The following is a 19,757-nucleotide window of genomic DNA, read 5'->3' as shown; positions in this document are numbered from 1 at the left end:
CCAAGGCAGTGTGGAGATTTCACAGCCTTTGACTGGAATGGTGTTGGCACACACCAGTCATGGAGTGCATTGAAGGAGGTGACAGAGGCTGCAGTGTTGATCTTTGACCGTTAATGCAGGCCATGGCTTCACAGGAGTCTCTGGTTGGTCCACTGACAATTGACTGCAATGTGAAGAAATACCTTTGTTTAAAACAAATTGCCTTGATATAATTGTGTACTTCATTCTACATTCAGAAATTAGCAATAGTCCAAGAAGGGACTACTTGTACAACATTGAATGCTTGGTATGCGGGAGATATCATGAATCGCTGATCATCTGAGGGGTTTCTGACAATTATTTTTTCTGCACTGTCTTCTATCAGATTTCTGATAATATTTCAATAAACTGGAATGCTATCTGTGTATGTTTGTTTCCACAATTTACTGTATCATCTAACTTATCATAGTTTGCAACTTTATACAAGAATGTCTCTTAGGAATGCTTTCTGAGTTCTGATGAGTGATGAGTTCTGTTCAGTGGCGAAAAATTAGAAAAAAGTAGGAGGTATCCTGTCCAGATATTCATTTCTCTTATCAATGTTGAAAATCCCATGTGTGTTCATTTTCTCTCATGACTCAAAATAACCCTTCAATATTTTAAATGGCAACTAATCCTAACATTCAATCCTGATGAAACGCTTATGCCCGAAATGTCGATTCTCCTGCTCCTTGGATGCTGCCTGACCTGCTGTGCTTTCCCAGCACCACACTCTCGACTCTGATCTCCAGCATCTGCAGTCCTCATTTACTCCCAATTCTAACACATACTTCAATCTGATTGGCCTAAATCAATTCATCTGAACTTAATTTTATTCCAGTAAAAGAAGAATTTCACACGATGCAATGCTATACATTTCAAACTGCTTTACCCATACAAGGCCAAATCTGTTCTCTTCATGTTTACCTGGGTTTTAAAACTCCACATTACAGCCAATTTATGTGATTAAAGGAGTCAGGTTGCTAATGTAGTTGTTACCTGAAGAAATATGTATTCAAAACGGTGCAAGATTTGACATCTTCCTTTTTGAGTCAAACTATGATGTTGGCATCCACCCATTCCTGTAAATCTCTCAGGTTACACAGTTGTTTCATTCTTCAAACCTTGCCTTTGGTGAAACAGAGCAGTTTTGTCCTGTTATGTGCAATGTTGCCTCTGAGATACAAGCAGAAGGAGATGAACACACCCAGTACTAGTCTCACTTCCTCCACTTTTGAATTCTTTTGAGAGTAGATTACAAATTGCAGACAGTGCCATAAAATTCACCTTGTCTTTACAAAACTGTTCACTTGAAGGTAGCTGGAAACACTTGCAATGGAAATAATCGATTTAATGTGTGTAATGTTAGGAATACTGCCCAAAGGCAAAAAATGTGTATTACATAAAGAGAAATAGCTGTTAAAAAAATTGCTGAGGGAACACAAATATTTCTTAATATGAGCATCTGCTACTTAATATGAGGGACCTCTTTACAATTGCAATCCTCTCCAGACCAGCCTTGGATGTGCCTGTGTCTGTGTGTGTCTGTGTTTGTGCATCTGTCTGTGTGCATGTGTTTCTGTGTATCTGTGTATGTGCATGTGTGTCTGCATGCGCAGGTGTCCGTTTGTATGTCTTTGCGTGTGTATGTGTCTGTGCATGTGTGTCTGTGTGTATCTGTGTGTGCCTGCATGTCTGTGTTAAATTCCCTAATTAGAATGGTGACCTATTTGGAGGTAACTTGCCGGCAGTGGTATTTCCATATATCTGTTGCCCTTGTCCTTCTAAATAGAAATTTTTGTGGGTTTGGAAGGTACTGTCTGTAGCTCCCCCACATCACCCTCCCCCCCCCCCCAACATCTCACTTCCACTGCTAAATAAAACCCCACCCTCAGTGCTCACCAACCCCCCACCCCCACAGCTCACAGCCCCCTCTCCACCCCTGAGGATAGATCACATTACCCATAGCAATCACATTACCCTCTCACCATCCTCACCTTCCACAACATTTCACCTCGCTCATCCACTTGCCTAACTGTCTTAACCTGCAATCCCTGTACTCCTGAGCCCATTGCACTGCTCCTGTCTCTCAATGACAGAACATCCAACCAAGGTCATGGGATAGTGCAGGCTGCAGCAACTACCAATCACTTCTCGTTCCAAATTTAGTCCAGGAGTAGAAAGGTAATAGAAGTATACTTAAGAGGGAAATCAGGAGGGCAAAAAGCGGAAATGAGATAGCTTTGGCAAATAGAGTTATGGAGAACCCAAAGGATTTTTACAAATACATTAAGGACAAAAGGGTAACTAGGGAGAGAATAGGGCCTCTCAAAGGCCTGAATAGGGATAGTCAACATGGCTTTGTGCGTGGGAAATCATGTCTCACAAAATTGGTTGAGTTTTTTGAAGAAGTAACAAAGAGAATTGATGAGGGCAGAGTGGTAGATGTGACCTATATGGACTTCAGTAAGGCATTCAACAAGGTTCCCATGGGAGACTGGTTAGCAAGGTTAGATCTCACGGAATACAGGGAGAACTAGCCATATGGATACAGAACTGGATCCAAGGTAGAAGACAGGGTGGTGGTGGGCAGTTGTTTTTCAGACTGGAGGCCTGTGACCAGTGGAGTGCCACAAGGATCGGTGCTGGGTCCACTACTTTTCATAATTTATATGAATGATTTGGATGTGAGCATAAGAGGTACAGTTAGTAAGTTTGCAGATGACACCAAAATTGGAGGTATAGTGGACAATGAAGAAGATTACTTCAGATTACAACTGGATTTTGACCAGATGGGCCAATGGGCTGAGAAGTAGCAGATGGAGTTTAATTTAGATAAATGCAAGGTGCTGCATTTTGGGAAAGCAAATCTTAGCAGGACTTATACACTTAATGGTAAGGTCCTGTGGAGTGTTGCTGAACAAAGAGACCTTGGAGTGCAGGTTCATAGCTTCTTGAAAGTGGAGTCACTGGTAGATAGGATAGTGAAGAAAGCATTTAGTATGCTTTCCTTTATTGGTCAGAATATTGAGTACAGGAGTTGGGAGGTCATGTTGTGGCTGTATGGGACATTGGTTAGGCCACTTTTGGAATATTGCATGCAATTCTGGTCTCCTTCCTATCGGAAAGATGTTATGAAACTTGAAAGGGTTCAGAAAAGATTTACAAAGATGTTGCCAGACTTGGAGGATCTGAGCTACAGTGAGAGGCTGAACAGGCTGGGGCTGTTTTTCCTGGAGTGTTGGAGGCTGAGGGGTGACCTTACAGAGGTTTACAAAATTATGAGGGGCATGGATAGGATAAACAGACAAGGTCTTTGGGATGGGGGAATCCAGAACTAGAAGGCATAGGTTTAGGGTGAGAGGGGAGAAATATAAAAGGGCCTAAGGGGTAACATTTTCACGCAGAGGGTGGTATGTGTTTGGAATGAGCTGCCAGAGGAAGTGGTGGGGGTGAATACAATTGCAGCTGGATGGGTATATGAATAGGAAGGATTTGGAGGGGTATGGGCTGGGTGCTGGCAAGTGGGATTAGATTGGGTTGAGATATCTGGTCGGCATGGACGAGTTGGACTGAATGGTCTGTTTCTGTGCTGTACATCTCTATGACTCTATGCGTCTTGATTTCAGTGGAGAAGTGGATAACGGGCTGAGTGCAGACTATTTATAAGTAAAGGTTAATGTGTTTTGAAACGATGCCTCAGGCGAAATGCTGAGGTGTTTGTGAGTGAACATCATGATCCTGTTGCTTTCAAATACATCGTAACAGGATACTCACCATCCAGAAGGACAGCTACCATTTGTTGGTAATTGCTGTTAAAGCCATGAGGAGGAATCTCTGAAACAAACCAGGAGACCATCTGGGCCAGATATCCAGAGTTTTGGCAACATTTATCCCAGAAAATTCCTGAAGAATTCTCCCATATCAGCGTAAGTAGAACACTGAGAGCTGTGAGATGTTGGTTTATAGAGCTGGCTTCTTCTCCCTTTCATGTTTATTTAGAAGAAAATCAATAGCACAGTGTTAGTTCTTAAGTAAGATAAAAAGTTTTGTTTTGTTCTTCACCGGTGAAAGTAACCAAGTAAAATGTCATGTGCTAAATGCTAAAAGTCAATGCAAGCGTTGGTAAAGAGTTCTATGTAGGTTTTTATTCTGTGAGGAGATCTGGAATGTTTTACAGAAAGTTATTAATATGGAGAATGTTAAAAATCACACAACACCAGATTATAGTCCAACAGGTTTAAAAGGAAGTACCAGCTTTCAGAGCACTGCTTCTTCATCAGGTGGTTGTGCAGCAGGATCATAAAAGAACAGAATTTATAAGCAAAAGATCGCTGTGCATGACACTGTGCAGCACTCTGAAGTTAGTACTTCTTAATAAACCTGTTGGACTATAACCTGGAGTTGTGTGATTTTTAAAAATTTGTCCACCTCAGCCCAAAACCACCACCTCCACAATGTGGAGAATGATGAACAGATCGTGACAGGAAGGGATTGAGAGTTCATTTCGAAGAGTTTATCAGCCAGAAGTTACAAAAACCATTTAAGGATTACATTAAAACTATCCTCCTAATGTGCACAACATTCGAAAGAAAATGGATGAATTCATAATGCAAATCGAAGGAAGTAAGAATGAACTGATTTTCTTTTGTTTACTTATTGACACAAGTTCAAGGTTTGTGTAAAGATTTGGAGCTTGTGTGCTGGTTGTCATGGTTGGGGTATGTTCGCCGAACTGGGAAGTTGATTTGCAGACATTTCACCCCCTGTGTAGGTGACATCTTCAGTGCTTTGGGTCTTTCTGTGAAGTGCTGCTGTACTGTGTCTTGTGGAATTCATTTGGTGCTGTTCCTGCTAGTTCCGGTTGTTCGGTGTAGTGACCGTTACATTGGGTCTAAGTCAATGTGCTTGTTGATGAAGTTGTGCTTCTAGAAATTCTCTGGCTGTTCTATGTTTAGCTTGTCCTATGATTGCTGTGTTACCCCAGTTGAATTTGTGGTCATTGTCATCTGTGCGTATGGCTACAGTTGGAGCTAATCCTGCAGGTTCCGTCACATGACATTGGGTGCAGTTTTCAAATGTTAATTAATTGACATGAATGTTAATTCAAGCCTCAAAATCCAAATGTTGTAGGCTTCTTTATACAAGCCCAGCAAGTTCAGAAATTCTTCATAAATCAATGTAAATGTTGCATGTTCGTCAGTGCCAGAGCTGTGCCAAGATAGCAACTGCCAGATACATTTCTAACTCAGCATTGATGAATGCACTGAAGTGCTTTATTTAGAATTATTGCCACACATAACAGATGTCTACTCTCATAAGATCTAATTTCTTAGATCTTGGCTGGGTAAACTACAAACATTTGCAACTCACAAAACGGATTGAACTCCCTGCACATGGAACACTAGGAATTGCAATTAAACCCGATTAGCTTGGTAGTGAGTGTGGGAGGAGGAGGTGCCAGGGATAGAGAGAGGTGTGGGAAGTCTCCTTCAGAAGATGTTCATGTTTGAACAAAGGCTATAATGAGGTCATGAGCTTTGAGGCCCTGGAGAAATCCAAACTGGGCATCAGTGAGCAGATTATTGTTGCTTGGTAGCACTTTTTGTGACTCTTCCCATGACTTTACTGATGATCAAGGGTAGACTAATGGGATGATTAATTTGGCCTGCTTTTTAAATACATGACATATCTGGGCAATTTACTCTATTTTCAGTACATCCCATTTGTACCTGTATTGGAACAGCTTGGCTATGGGAACATCTGCAACACAAGTCTGCAGTGCTATTGCTGGAATATTGTCAGAGCCCTTAGCCATTCCTAGATATAGTATGTGGGAACTGAATTGGCTGAAGACTGGCCACTGTGATTCTGGGCACATCTGGAGGTGGATTAGCTGAATATCCATTTGACAGTCCTGGCTGAATTTTATTGTTGTACTGATGGGCTGTACTCCCCCAATCATTGAGAAGAGAAAAAATTGCAAAATCTGTTCATTGTTTAATTGTGCATCACCTCCCATTAGCTAACCATTACCTTGACTTTAAACTTCTGACCTTTGTTACAAAGGCAAGAATGTGCCCCTTCCTGTCAACTATTCTTGCCATTTTCAACAACTCTATAACAATTCTTATTTTTCAAAATTTCTCCTTTTTACCCCATTCTTATTGCTCTCTCTATATCATTCTCTACCTGATTTGACAATGATTTTGTTGTATTATTTGGTTAAGGAATGTTTGCACAGATGGCATTTTTATCTATCCATATGTGCCCACAAGGAGGTGATTTTGTGCTTTATCCATCTCCACTCCCCATCCACTCTCCATCCAGCATCTGCAGTTCTCACTATCTCCAGGTTACTCTATGCAGTCTGACTTAGATTTCCAGTGATACCCATGAGTAACTTTCGACAATAAGGCAGGAACTGACTTCATCCATCCCAATGTGTAGAGTTAATGCGTTAATGCAACATTCAAAATGCCAGCTGAGGTAATGTACTTTCTCTCCTCCCTTATCTTGTTGACTATGACCCCAGAATTACAGCCCTTCACAGAAAAGCTGTTGTGAAGAAATGAAGGTCATCCTTCTTCTATTCCTTGTTATTGCCAGCACTGAGCAATCCCCTATTCAACATGAAGGTAAGTGATGACTCTATCACGATTGTATTTGTTTTGTGAATTTAAACTGGGATACATAAAATAATGGGTGGGACTGTACAGAACAGCTTGGATCCTGGTCTGTACCATTGCATCCTTTCTCAGGGGTTCCCTCATTCCCCAGGATTCATATCCCCTCCCCCAGACATTCTTGGAGCTACATCTCTTTATTGCTTGATGAAGAGGATACTGACTACCCATAGATGATCAGTGCGGCGTTCCCATCAGGACTGTAATCAAGTCAGCAGTGTGCCAGAGGACACACAATGCCTCTGACCGGCAATACAACATAAATCTCTCCATCTATTGCCTCTTCCTTATTGTCCTTCTGCCTGCGGCTTTTTTTTCATGGTCCTATTCTTCCTGATCGTGTTAAACGTGGGCAATTTTGTCAGCCTGGCTGTTTCTCCCTCCTCTCAAGGTTCTCGTTCTAATTTTAACTCAGACTCTGTTAACTCCTTCTAGGAGAAAGTGAGGTCTGCAGATGCTGGAGTTCAGAGCTTAAAAATGTGTTGCTGGAAAAGCGCAGCAGGTCAGGCAGCATCAAAGGAACAGGAGAATCGACGTTTTGGGCATAAGCCCTTCTTCAGGAATGATCATTCCTTCATTCCTGAAAAAGGGCTTATGCCCGAAACATTGATTCTCCTGTTCCTTTGATGCTGCCTGACCTGCTGTGCTTTTCCAGCAACACATTTTTAAGCTCTGTTAACTCCTTCACCCTTTATGTGCCTGTTTTCCTTTCTGCCTCACTGCCCAAATTGTCACTCCATCTCTCTATATGTTACCTTTCCAAAGTTTGTGCGAAGATTTGTAGCTCGGGTGCTTGTTGTAGTGGTTCTGTTCGCCAAGCTGGAAGTTTTAGTTGCAAACGTTTCGTCCCCTGGCTAGGAGACATCATCAGTGCTGTGGAGCCTCCTTCGAAGCGCTTCTTTGATGTTTCCTCCGGTATTTATAGTGGTCTGTCCTTGCCGCTTCCGGGTGTCAGTTTCAGCTGTCCGCTGTAGTGGTTGGTATATTGGGTCCAGGTCGATGTGTTTGTTGATGGAGTTTGTGGATGAATGCCATGCCTCTAGGAATTCCCTGGCTGTTCTCTGTCTGGCTTGCCCTATGATAGTAGTGTTTTCCCAGTCGAATTCATGTTGCTTGTTGTCTGAGTGTGTGGCTACTAGGGATAGCTGGTCGTGTCGTTTCGTGGCTAGTTGATGTTCATGTAAGCGGATTGTTAGCTGTCTTCCTGTTTTTCCTATATAGTGTTTTGTGCAGTCCTTGCATGGTATTTTATAAACAACAGCCAGGGAATTCCTAGAGGCATGGCATTCATCCACAAACTCCATCAACAAACACATCGACCTGGACCCAATATACCAACCACTACAGCGGACAGCTGAAACTGACACCTGGAAGCGGCAAGGACAGACCACTATAAATACCGGAGGAAACATCACAGAAGCGCTTCGCAGGAGGCTCCACAGCACTGATGATGTCTCCTAGTCAGGGGACGAAACGTTTGCAACTAAAACTTCCAGCTCGGCGAACAGAACCACTATATGTTACCTTTCCCTTCTCTGTGATCCTGGCATTTCTGTTCCAGATTTATTTCCCTCCCCTCTTGTTTTCCTTGTCACTTATCCAGCTTTCTGTCTGTCTATGTCATCATCCCTCAATCCCATGTCTCTTTTCATGGCTCTCTCTGTTTCTTTCTCTTTCTCTTTGTTTCCTTGTCTGAATCGCTGTGTCTCTGTGTCCCTCACCCCCTCACTCCCTTCCCTTTTTCTCTTCCTTTCTCTGCACCGCTACCTTATATGCTGCTACATTCCTGTCTCTTCGTGCCTGTGTCTTGTTATGTCCAATGACGCAAAGTCTTTTTCTTATTTTAAGATGAAACTCATGGTTCAAAAGTGGACAAGGGAAATTTCCAGGTAGTTGGCAACTTCGAGTTGAAATATGACGGCTGTAATGGTAAATCGAAGCCCCGACATGATTTCTCAAGGAGCTGTCGGGAACTCAAAGAAAAACATGACATCACCCAAGGTAAATGTTTTTGACATCAAGTGTGGCCAGTGTGCTTACAATTCCCTTCGGTGCCTTGGGGAAAGGGCAAAACTTAGTCTAGCCCTCCCCGACACCAGTAATTCCTAAACAATCACCACCAGCACCTCTACAATCCCCTCAGCTATCTCCTTCAGTGGAGTGTAGTTCATCTAATCCAGGTGATTTAACCAGCCTTCAGACCTTTCAGCTCTCCAGCATCATCTCCTTTGTGACGGCTACTACTCTCACTTCTGCTCCCTGACCCGTTTGAAGTTCTGACCTGCTGCGGGTGTTTTCCACTGTGAAAACTGATGCAAAGTACCTTCCTCTGCCATTTATTTGCTCCTCGTTACTATTTCTCCAACCTCATTTTCCAGAGGTACAATGTCCACTTTTGTCTCTCTCTATCCTTTTATATACATACCTGATAAACAACCCCTGCAAGCTTCTATTAGATTACTAGCTAGCTCACCTCATATTTCATCTTCTTCAACCCAATTGCTGTTTAGGTTATCCTGTACAATTTTTAAAAGACTTCCCAATTCTCTGGCTTCCTACTAATCTTCATTCATGACATTGTAACCTTTTGCTTTGTTTTTATGCCGTCCCTGACTTCCTCATTCTTCCCCTAGTATGCTTCTTCGTCCTTGGGGTGAATTTCTGCTGTGCCTCCACAAACTACCCCCAGAAACTCCCGCCTTTGCTGCTCCACCATCTTCCCTGTTAGCCCCCCCGCCCTTCCAATCATCCCTGGACAGCCCCTCCCTCATGTCTTTGTAGTTACGTTTACTCAACTCTAATACTGTTACATCTGATTCCAGCTTCTCCCTCTCAAACTGCAGGATGAATTCTGTCATATTTTGATCAAAGTCAAAAATCACACAACACCAGGTTATATTCCAACAAGTTTATTTGGAAGCACTAGATTTCGAAGTGCTGCTCCTTCATCAGGTGGTTGTGAAGCAGGACCATATGAAACAGAATTTATAGTGATGGATTGATAAGTCTCTCATTTTTTAGAATGGATTTGCTGGTTTCAGTTCTTCAATATGGAAATTCCAGAACTTCTTTTAAGTCACATTCTCAAAATAATTTAAGGGTTTAATCACAAAATTTGACATCTTAGTACAGACAATGCCTTAAAGGTGTGAGGTTAGAGTCTGTCTCTATCCTGACCTTGAGTCAGACTGGTTCTATTTCCAAAATGGAATTTATAAACCTTACTTGAATTGACTGCCTGCATTGACTGCTTGCAGGTTCTGTATTGTTTGAACAGAATAGAGGGGTGGCACAGCAGCTCAGTGGTTAGCACTGCTGACTCACAGCACCAGGGTCCCAGGTTCAATTCCAGTCTTGGGCAACTGTCTGTGTGGAGCTTGCACATTCTCCCGTGTCTGCATGGGTTTCCTCTGGATGCTCCGGTTTCCTCCCACAGTCCACAGATGTGCAGGTCAGGTGAATTGGCCACGCTAAATTGCCTTTGGTGTTAGTGCATTAGTCAGAAGGAAATGGATCTGGATGGGTTACTCTTCGGAGGGTTGGTGTGGACTTGTTGGGCCAAAGGGCCTGTTTACACACTGTAGGGAATCTAATCTCAAACAGTGAAATGTTTAACGGATCACACAGTGATCTAATCTAAATAGAATGTATCTGCAAATACGAATTCATCCATGTGTGCACATGCAGGAGAGTGTGTGTTTGTGTGTGTGCAAACTTGATAAAGTGTGTGTGTGGGAGGTGTATGTGTGTGCGTATGAGAGAGGATCTGTGTGAGGGTGTGTTTATGTAAGAGTGCGTACTTGTGTGTGAGAGAGAGTGTATAGGGCAGTGAGGTACCTGTTGTGTGACATGAACCCAAGATCCCGGTTGAAGCTATCCTTATGGGTACCGAACTTGGCTATCAGCCTCTGTTTGGCCACTTTGCATGGTTGCCAGTCCCGAAGTTTGCCTTGGAGGACGATCAACTGAAGGTTCGAGGCCAAATGTCCCAGACCGCTGAAGTTTTCCCTGACTGGGAGGGAACACCCCTGCCTGTTGATTGTTGTACAATGTCCATTCATCCGTTGCTGTAACTTTTGCTTGGTCTCATCAATGTACCATGCCTCAGGGCATCCTTGCCTGGCATATGAGATAGACAATTAGCCCGAGTTTTAGAACCAGTCTGACTCAAGATTGGGATAGAGACAGACTCTAACCTTGCACATTTAAGGCATTGTCTGAGCTGAGATGTCACCTTTTGATATAAAATCTTGAATTATCTTGAGAATGTGACTTAAAAGAAGTTCTGGGATTTCTGTATTAAAGAATCAAAACTAGCAAATCCATTCTAACACATGTATCATTGTAATCCTTTACTGTAAATTCTGTCTCTTATGGTCCTGCTTCACAACCACCTGATGTAGGAGAAAGTGCGGCACTTTGAAAGCTAGTGCTTCCAAATAAACCAGTTGGACTTTATAACCTGGTGTTGTGTGATTTTTAACTTTGTCCACCCCAGTCTAACACCCCAGCTCCTCCAAGTCATATTTTGGTCACTTACCGCTGGAGTGGACCCAACTCCCGAATCAAGTTTGCTCAATACACATCATCAATTCCAAAACTGTCTGTTTTGTAGTGGACTGTACCACAAGCTGCTCCATTAAAAACATCTTGCAGACATTCACCGAATTCCTTTTCTTGGACTGTGATATCAACTGGATTTTCTCAGTAAATTGAAGTCCCCCAGGATTATTGTAAGAGTGCCTTTCTAACATCTTCTGATTTATTTTCTTCCCCACATCCTGATCAGGATAATTCCTCCTTTGCATTTCCTCAACTCCAACCACACAGATTCTATATCCTCTGACTCCATATCACTTCTTGCTATTGATTTAATTTCATTTCTTACTAACAAGGAAACCCCGCCCCCTCTGCCTGTTCTTTCAGTAAGACGTATATCCTTGGATATTTCGTTCCTTGTCCTGATCTCATGCGGCTCTCCTGCCGTCATGTTGCTGTGACACCCACAACATCATACCCACCAATTTCAATCTGCACTACAAGCTTATGTACCTTGTTTTGTATACTGTGTGCATATAAACATAACACCTTCGGCCCTGTATTGACTGTCTTTCTACTCATGGTTATCCTCTCATTTGCTGTCCTATTTCTTGTTATAGAACATAGAAAGATACAGCGCAGTACAGGCCCTTCGGCCCTCGATGTTGCGCCGACCGAATCCTACCTAACCTATACTAGCCCAATAACTTCCAAATGCCTATCCAATGCCTGCTTAAATGAACATAAAGAAGGAGAGTTCACCACTGATACGGGCAGGGCATTCCATGAACTCACAACCCGCTGTGTGAAGAATCTACCCCTAACATCTGTCCTATACCTACCACCCCTTAATTTAAAGCTATGTCCCCTAGTAACACCTGACTCCATTAGCGGTAAAAGGTTCTTAGTATCTACCCTATCTAAACCCCTAATCATCTTATACACTTCTATCAGATCTCCCCTAAACCTTCTCTTCTCCAATGAGAACAGCCCCAAGTGCCTCAGCCTTTCCTCATAAGATTTTCCTACCATTCCAGGCAACATCCTGGTAAACCTCCTCTGCACTCGTTCTAAAGCTTCCACATCCTTCCTATAGTATGGCGACCAAAACTGCACACAATACTCCAGATGAGGCCTCACCAGAGTCTTATACAACTTCAATCACACCTCCTGAGCCTCCCTTCACTTTACCTAGTTTAAAGTCTTTGTGACCGCAATTTACCCTGAGTTACGCCATAATTTCATCGACCTTATTCAGAATGCTGCATGCATTAAGGTACAAAGCCTTTAAGATTAGATTACCTACAGTGTAGAAACAGGCCCTTTGGCCCAACAAGTCCACACCGATCCTCCGACGAGTAACCCAGCCAGACCCATTTCCCTCTGACTAATACACCTAACACTATGGGCAATTTAGTGTGGCCAATTCACCTGATCTGCACGTCTTTGGACCATGAGAGGAAACCAGAGCACCCAGAGGATACCATGCAGAACAGGGAGAATGTGCAAACTCCACTCAGACAGTTGCCTGGGTTCCTGGTGCTATGAGTCAGCAGTGCTAACCATTGAGCCATAGTGGCACGCTTTGTTTGTTCGATTATCCAGTTTCCCTACACTTTTATGGTTCCCTGATACAAAATGACACTCGCATATTTTGTCCCTTTTATTTTCTAGTAATAATCAGCCCCATCACTAACCTGCAATCTTACCTTCTCCTTCCATTTTGATTTTGTATTTTTCCATGCAACCGAACCCACTCCCCCTTCACTATACAATATATATTACATACATACAGAGTCAAAAATTGTGTCCCTCTAATCACACTACTTCTTATTTTAAGACCAAATGAGCTTGTCAATTTATCCTATTTGATTTTCCTTTCAATGATTCAACACATAAGAAGTGTAATCAGAAGAGATTCTTTTCCCATTTGCCTTCCCCTTGTGATGGTACTTCCCTCGAGTTGATGCACAGGGTTCAGGAGCCAGCGTTACTCATGATTGCTCTGATTTGCTGAATATCACTTTCTTCACCACAGATGGCATTCACCGCTTGATAACCAGTAATGGTGAAAGCTACCAGGCTTTCTGTGACATGACTACCGACAGAGGGGGTTGGACTCTGGTTGCAAGTGTCCATGAGAACAATATACTCGGGAAGTGCACCACTGGGGACCGCTGGTCCAGTCAGCAAGGGGGTAATGTCAATTTTCCAGCAGGAGATGGGTCATGGTCCAACTACGCGACATTTGGTTCACCGGAAGGAGCGACAAGTGATGACCTGAAGGTGACCAGTTTCTGTGAAATCTCTTTGTTTAAAACAATGCTTGTCATGACTGGTGTAAGTGGGACCGCTGACCAGAATTGAAGCAAGGAAGAGAAATTGAAATGTGGGTATAAATGTCAAACAACTAGAACAGTAAATGTAAAGTAGTATAAAGGGAAGCGAATTATCAAAGAATATGTGGACATACACCGATTGAAAAATCATGCATGATTTGGTTGGGTTTAACTGTAAACTTATAAAATAATTAATATTCTTTCTGTACCATGAGGCTAGACGGGAGGAGTTCCGAGGAAGAGTCAAACGTGTGATGCCGGAAACTCCAATGCTGCCTGACCTGCTGTGCTTTTCCAGCACCACACTCTTGACTCTAATCTCCCGCATCTGCAGTACTCACTTTTGTGGAGTTCAGAGGACACTTCTTTATTGGGGGCGGCATGATGGCTCAGTGGCTCAGTGGTTAGCACTGCTACCTCACAGCACCAGGGACCCAGGTTCGATCCCGGCCTCGGGCAACTGTCAGTGTGGAGTATGCACATTCTATATCTATGTGGGTTTCTTCTGGGTGCTCTGGTTTCCCCCCACAGTCCAAAGATGTGCAGGTCAGATGAATTGGCCATGTTAAATTGCCCATAGTGTTAGATGCATTAGTCAGAGGGAGGATGGGTTACTCTTTGGAGGGCCGGTGTGGAGTCATTAGGCCGAAGGGCCTGTTTCCATACTGTAGGGAAACTAATCAAGGACACTAATTAAGTAATGATTCCATAATGTTGGATTCAGTAACAAGAGAGTCACTGAATTGTATTTGTTTTCAGTGAACAAAAGAGAATGGAGAAAGGATCAATATTTTTAAAGATTTTTGGAGAATGTAACAATTAGATGTTAATTTGAATTATGGGGACATGACCTGGGTAACAGTAGGAGATGCGTGAGACTGAAAATACTTTGAGATGCTACTAATAACATAGTACTTCAGGATAGAGGAAAGCCAATACACATGCTGATCCTCCCTAATCCACCACTCTATGATCCAGTCAACCGTGATCCAGCAGGTTCTGCCTTCAAGATCCGTGCGGTGTTTCCAATGGCTGAGACCCAAATAACACCAATGGTGACGTGAGGAATAACTTTTTTTATGCAGCAATTGGTGAAGAACTGTGGTCTGATGTCTGAGTGTGTTGTGTAGGTCGGTAAATGTTGGCTTTGCAAAAGGAATCGAATAAGCATCTGCCAAGAGGAAAAGCACGAGTCTTTAAGGAAAAGGCAGGTGAAGAGTACTAACTGAAATACTCTTGGTGATGGTCACCTTCACCCACAAACAGAGCAGCAGCAGTGTGTACCATCTATAAGACGCACTGTCTTGTGGGTGGCACGGTGGTTAGCACTGCTGCCTCACAGCGCCTGAGACCCGGGTTCAATTCCTGACTGTGTGGAGTTTGCACGTTCTCCCCGTGTCTGCGTGGGTTTCCTCCGCAGTCCAAAGATGTGCTGGTCAGGTGAATTGGCCATGCTAAATTGCCTGTAGTGTTAGGTAAGGGGTAAATGTAGGGGTATGGGTGGGTTGCGCTTCGGCGTGGACTTGTTGGGCCGAAGGGCCTGTTTCCACACTGTAAGTAATCTAATCTAAAAACAAACTCGACAGCTTCTGAACCTGTAACCTCAACCATTTAGAAAGACAATAGGAGAAGATGCATGGGTCCACCATCAGCTGCAAGTAGCCTTCCAAGACACTCACCATTCTGACTTGGAGTGATAATGTCATTTCCTCACTATTTTGGAACTCAAAAGCCCAGAGACTCTTTGGCACAGCCCTGTGGTTGTGCATCCACCCCAAGGACTGCAGCAGTTCAACAAGCAATTCACCAATTTCTCAAGGGCATTGGGAAGGGATACAAAAGCTGGCCCAGCAAAGCAGCAATGCTTACATTCTGAGAACCAAATTATTAAAAAGTAAGCTGATATGGGATTTTATGGAAGATTGGTCTTCCCTTGCCATGTAGACATTCTACGAAAGTGTTCTCAATTTCACTTTTTACAGCAGCATGTGACTATTATCCAGGTTGTCTTCAGTAGCTCTGTGATGCTCGTGAACTCTATTCGCTGTTGCTCTGACGATCTGTGTCTATTTCTGAACAGAACCCAGGTTACTATGACATAGAGGCCTCAGACATAGCGATCTGGCATGTGCCCAATAACACACCACTGAGCAGCTGGAAAGATGCAGCAATCCTCCGCTATCACACCGAAACCAACTTCCTAGAAGAATATGGAGGAAACTTGCATCAGCTGTTCCATGTGAGTGTCTCAGCATTGCCTCTTGCAAAATATGGAAAATAAAAGCACAGTATGAGCCGCAGTGGCTTGCAATCGAGAAATTGCACCTGAAAAAGAGCTCATAATGTAGCTGTTTTGGCACACTATGGCCTTGTATCAACATTAACTTAAAATTCTTCCAACTCAGGTGCATATTGTAATCAAACATAATTGTTTTTGCTGCATTTAAGTGGGGTCAGTTAGCTCAGTTGGCTGGAAGGTGGTTTACAGTTTGCAGTGATGCCAGCAGTCTGGGTTCAGTTCCTACATAAGCTGAGGTTACCATAAAGGGTTCTCTTTCTTAACCTCTTCCCCCTACCTGGGGCACGGTGACCCTGAGGTTAAGCCACCATTAGCAGTTTCTGTAATGAGAGAGCAGCCCTGTGATCCAGTCAGACAATGGTGAAATTACCTTTACCTTCTTCCTTGATGCATTTGACAGTCATAAGCTAGGACAATTTTAAAACTACAGTTTAAAATGCAAAAATTAAGCATTCTAAAAGATGCATCCAGTTCTACTGTTGTGGTTTAGTACATGGTTAGCGTCTTCCTGTTGAAGATGACACCTACAATAGGAAAATGCTGGGTTTTTGCATAGGAATATTGGTGAATTTAATGAAAAACAAAACAAAATTTGTATTTTGTACTTTGTAAAGCTATCTCAAAACATTTTACAGCCAGTGGAATAATTTATTGAAATGCAGTTACTATTATAATTTTACATCTATATTTTGTCATTAATTTCTTCAAAGGCAATGAATTGATTTTAGTCATTTGTTCTATAGCTAAAAGCTGCATTGATAGGAAGAGTTCAGAGAGAGCAATTAAGGGACAATTGTAGATGAGGACACTAGGGGAATTATCCTGCTTTTATTTGAATTGAGTCATAAAATCATCTCTATCCTTCTGAGTTGTGGGTTGTTTTTGGAATTTATCATGCAAAGAATCTTCCAATAATGTAACATCCTCTCCCAATGCAACAGACCCTCTGTGCTGCACTGAAATGGCAGTCTAGATTGTGTTGCCAAGGTCCTACTGTGAAACTTGGACCAATCCCCTCTGACAGGCTGACACCAATGTTGTCATTGGAACAGGATGATAATCAAAAGGTATTGGGAGCTTCAACAGAGAAAGCAGTAATGCCTTCATGGATGAAATGAAATTGAAAAGCTTTGGGTAGGACGATATTGTTCAACGAGGAGATAACTGAGAAATTAAGAAGTGTGGGAGAAATGGGCACAGGAAGATTTTTTAATATAAAATCAAGACATCAAGTGCTGATTTTTGAACCTGTGACCAATGTGCTCAATTTCAGCAATTCCCTGTAGAATACAACAAAGGGATATGCCAAGAAAATAATGGACCTTTCTCTCAAATTCTTTATGACCTTGGCAATGATGCGAAGGTCAAAAGTTTGTATGGGCCTAGTTCTCAAGGTTAGTGCAAAATGCTCTGTTTACTTTTTTTTGGCTAAAAAGGCTTTTGCCTTCAACCGATAACTTAAAGATTTGTACAACATCTGAAAAGCCCCAAGAAGTTCCTGTTTGTGATCTGGTTTACCCATATAGGGCTAGTGGAAGGTTATTTGGAGTAAATGCCTTTCAGCTGCCCCTAAACCACATTTATCAAGGAGAGTTTAACACATTTTACATTTGGGAAAACGGGTGGAAAATGCAGTCCTGTTATGGAAGAGTAAACAATCAGAACCAGAATCTTACACTCTCCCCCCTTTCCCAGTTTGCATCACATTCCTTTTTGGAAGTTGCTGATGAACATGGTGCCAACAAACTTTCAGTGCATTCAGGATAATAATCGTGGGGAAGACTGGAGACATTCGGCTAGCAGTGCAGCACAGTGGCTCAGTGGTTAGCATTGTCTCACAGCACCAGGGTCCCAGCTTCCATCCAAACATTGGGCAACTGTCTGTGTGGAGCTTGCACATTCTCCCCGTGTCTGCGTGGCTTTGCTCCAGTTTCCTCTCACAGTCCAAAGATGTGCAGGTCAGGTGAATTGACCAGGCTAAATTGCCCATAGTGTTAGCAGAATGCGTCTGGGTGGGTTACTCTTTGGAAGATCAGTGTGGACTTGTTGTGGGGAACCTAATCTCAAACAGTGAAATGATTAAGGGATCACACACTGCAGTATTTGCCATCATTTTGAAACAGCAATAAACACAAATAAAATGTTCAAATCCATAGAGGCTGTACCGGAATACATGTACCATTGGTGCTATAAACAGTTCCTTTTACTCATTGACAATTGCACATTTTCAATAAGTACAGAACTTTGTCAGAAGTTCCAGATGTATAATTGTTTTATATCTAAATAATCGTGTAATTTGTTCTGTGTTTGCAGCTGAGTTTGATCCAGGATTTGTCCAATTCAGGGTTTTTAACAATGAAAAAGCAGCAATGGCAATGTGTTCTGGAGTGAAATATAAAGGATGCAATGCAGAACATGTAAGTAAGGGAACTGCGGGAAAGAGGGATGTCAGAGAAGTGGCGGGTGGGGGACGGGAGGGAGGGAAGTGGTGTGATTCACGAGTGAGCAAACAGAAACTCTGGACAGTCCTTCCAGCAAAACGCATTACATGGGAATGAGAAGCAACTAAGCTTATGTTTCTATAGCAGAACAAGGAACTGGGGACATTGGAAGTTTGAAACGAAAGCGTAAATTGCTGGAGAAACTCAGCAGGTTTGGCAGCATGCGCGAAGGGAGAAAGCAGAATTCATGTTTCAGGTCCTTTGTCAGAACTAATTGCCATGGCTGGACCCGAAGCAATCAATTTGCTTTCACAGATGCTGTCAGACCTGCTGGGTTTCTCCAGCAACTTCTGATTTTGTTTCAGATTACATTTCCGCACTGAAGTCTAACACTGCCCCAAATAAGATTCAGTGGCTTCCAGTGCTTGTGCTGGGGTTTTGGGGAAATCATTTCTGAATCAGTGCAGATCAGCCTGGGTCTCAATAATGCATTTCCTGAAGTTTCTGCCTATCGAAATGCGAATAAATATAATTGTTGAAATCTTTCAAATTGTTTGTGTCTAGGTCTGTATTGGAGGTGGAGGATACTTCCCTGAGGCATCGCCAAGGCAGTGTGGAGATTTCACAGCCTTCGACTGGGATGGGGTTGGTACGCATATAGGATGGAGTGCATCGAAGGAGGTGACAGAGGCTGCAGTGTTGATCTTTTACCGTTAATACAGTCCTCATTGCAATCTCTTGTTAGTCCGCTGACATCTGACTGCTATGCATTTTAAATATTCTCAAAATTTGTTTGTTGTGGTGAAGTTTTCTGCTTTTTAGGAAAATACATTATTCCAAAGAAAGTGCTGCTTATAATGTTTGGCATTGCAGAAATATTATTAATATTTGATCATAATAGTGGTTTCTGGCAATCGTCATTTCTTAGTACTGAAGTCAATCCCATCAGAGTCTTGAAGGGTTCTGAATAAACTGGAATTGTAACTTTTACCTGCCTGTATTTATTTCCATAACTTACTGTATGATTCAAACCTTACTATTTTATGACTTAACGAAAGAAGAACTTTTAAGAAGATTTTCAGGAGATTGACTGCAATGAAAAGTAAATTTTAAATAATAAACGACAAGATGCACCCTGCACAGATTTCATTTTTTTCTTTGAAAAGCTCATACTTTTTCCCATTTTATCTCATGCTTCAGACATGAGCTGCTTAAGATTTTACCCTGAATCTCCTCTAACATGTTAAGACCTCCTGAAAAGATGTTTGATTTGGTGATTGCAATCTTTACTTTTGGGGGTGAAGATCATAACTCAAGTGAAGTGCGACTTTCTTGCATGAAGTCCAGATAAATTTTGGGGAGCACTTTTTTGTCCAGAACCAATAAAGTGACAAATGATCATAGATGTTGGAATGTATAGTGGGACAGACGTAAT

At 42.5% G+C, this 19,757-nt stretch overlaps 1 protein-coding gene across 1 annotated transcript; it reads left to right on the top strand.

Annotated features, from left to right (window-relative positions):
* Window positions 1–8,144: 8,144 nt before the first annotated feature.
* LOC132817812 (intelectin-1-like) lies at window positions 8,145–19,039 on the top strand (the record flags this gene model as incomplete). Its single annotated transcript, XM_060828309.1, is given in 7 exon segments — window positions 8,145–8,183; window positions 8,645–8,705; window positions 13,282–13,529; window positions 15,663–15,821; window positions 17,155–17,275; window positions 18,195–18,298; window positions 18,887–19,039. Coding segments are annotated over 7 exon segments (885 nt in total), but the record flags the coding sequence as incomplete, so codon positions are not given.
* Between the last annotated feature and the right edge of the window lie 718 nt (window positions 19,040–19,757).

The sequence above is a fragment of the Hemiscyllium ocellatum genome, chromosome 8 (genome assembly GCF_020745735.1).
Source record: "Hemiscyllium ocellatum isolate sHemOce1 chromosome 8, sHemOce1.pat.X.cur, whole genome shotgun sequence".
NCBI lineage: Eukaryota > Metazoa > Chordata > Chondrichthyes > Orectolobiformes > Hemiscylliidae > Hemiscyllium > Hemiscyllium ocellatum.
The sequence above is the reverse complement of the archived record's forward strand: the minus strand, read 5'-3'. Positions and strand labels throughout refer to the sequence as shown.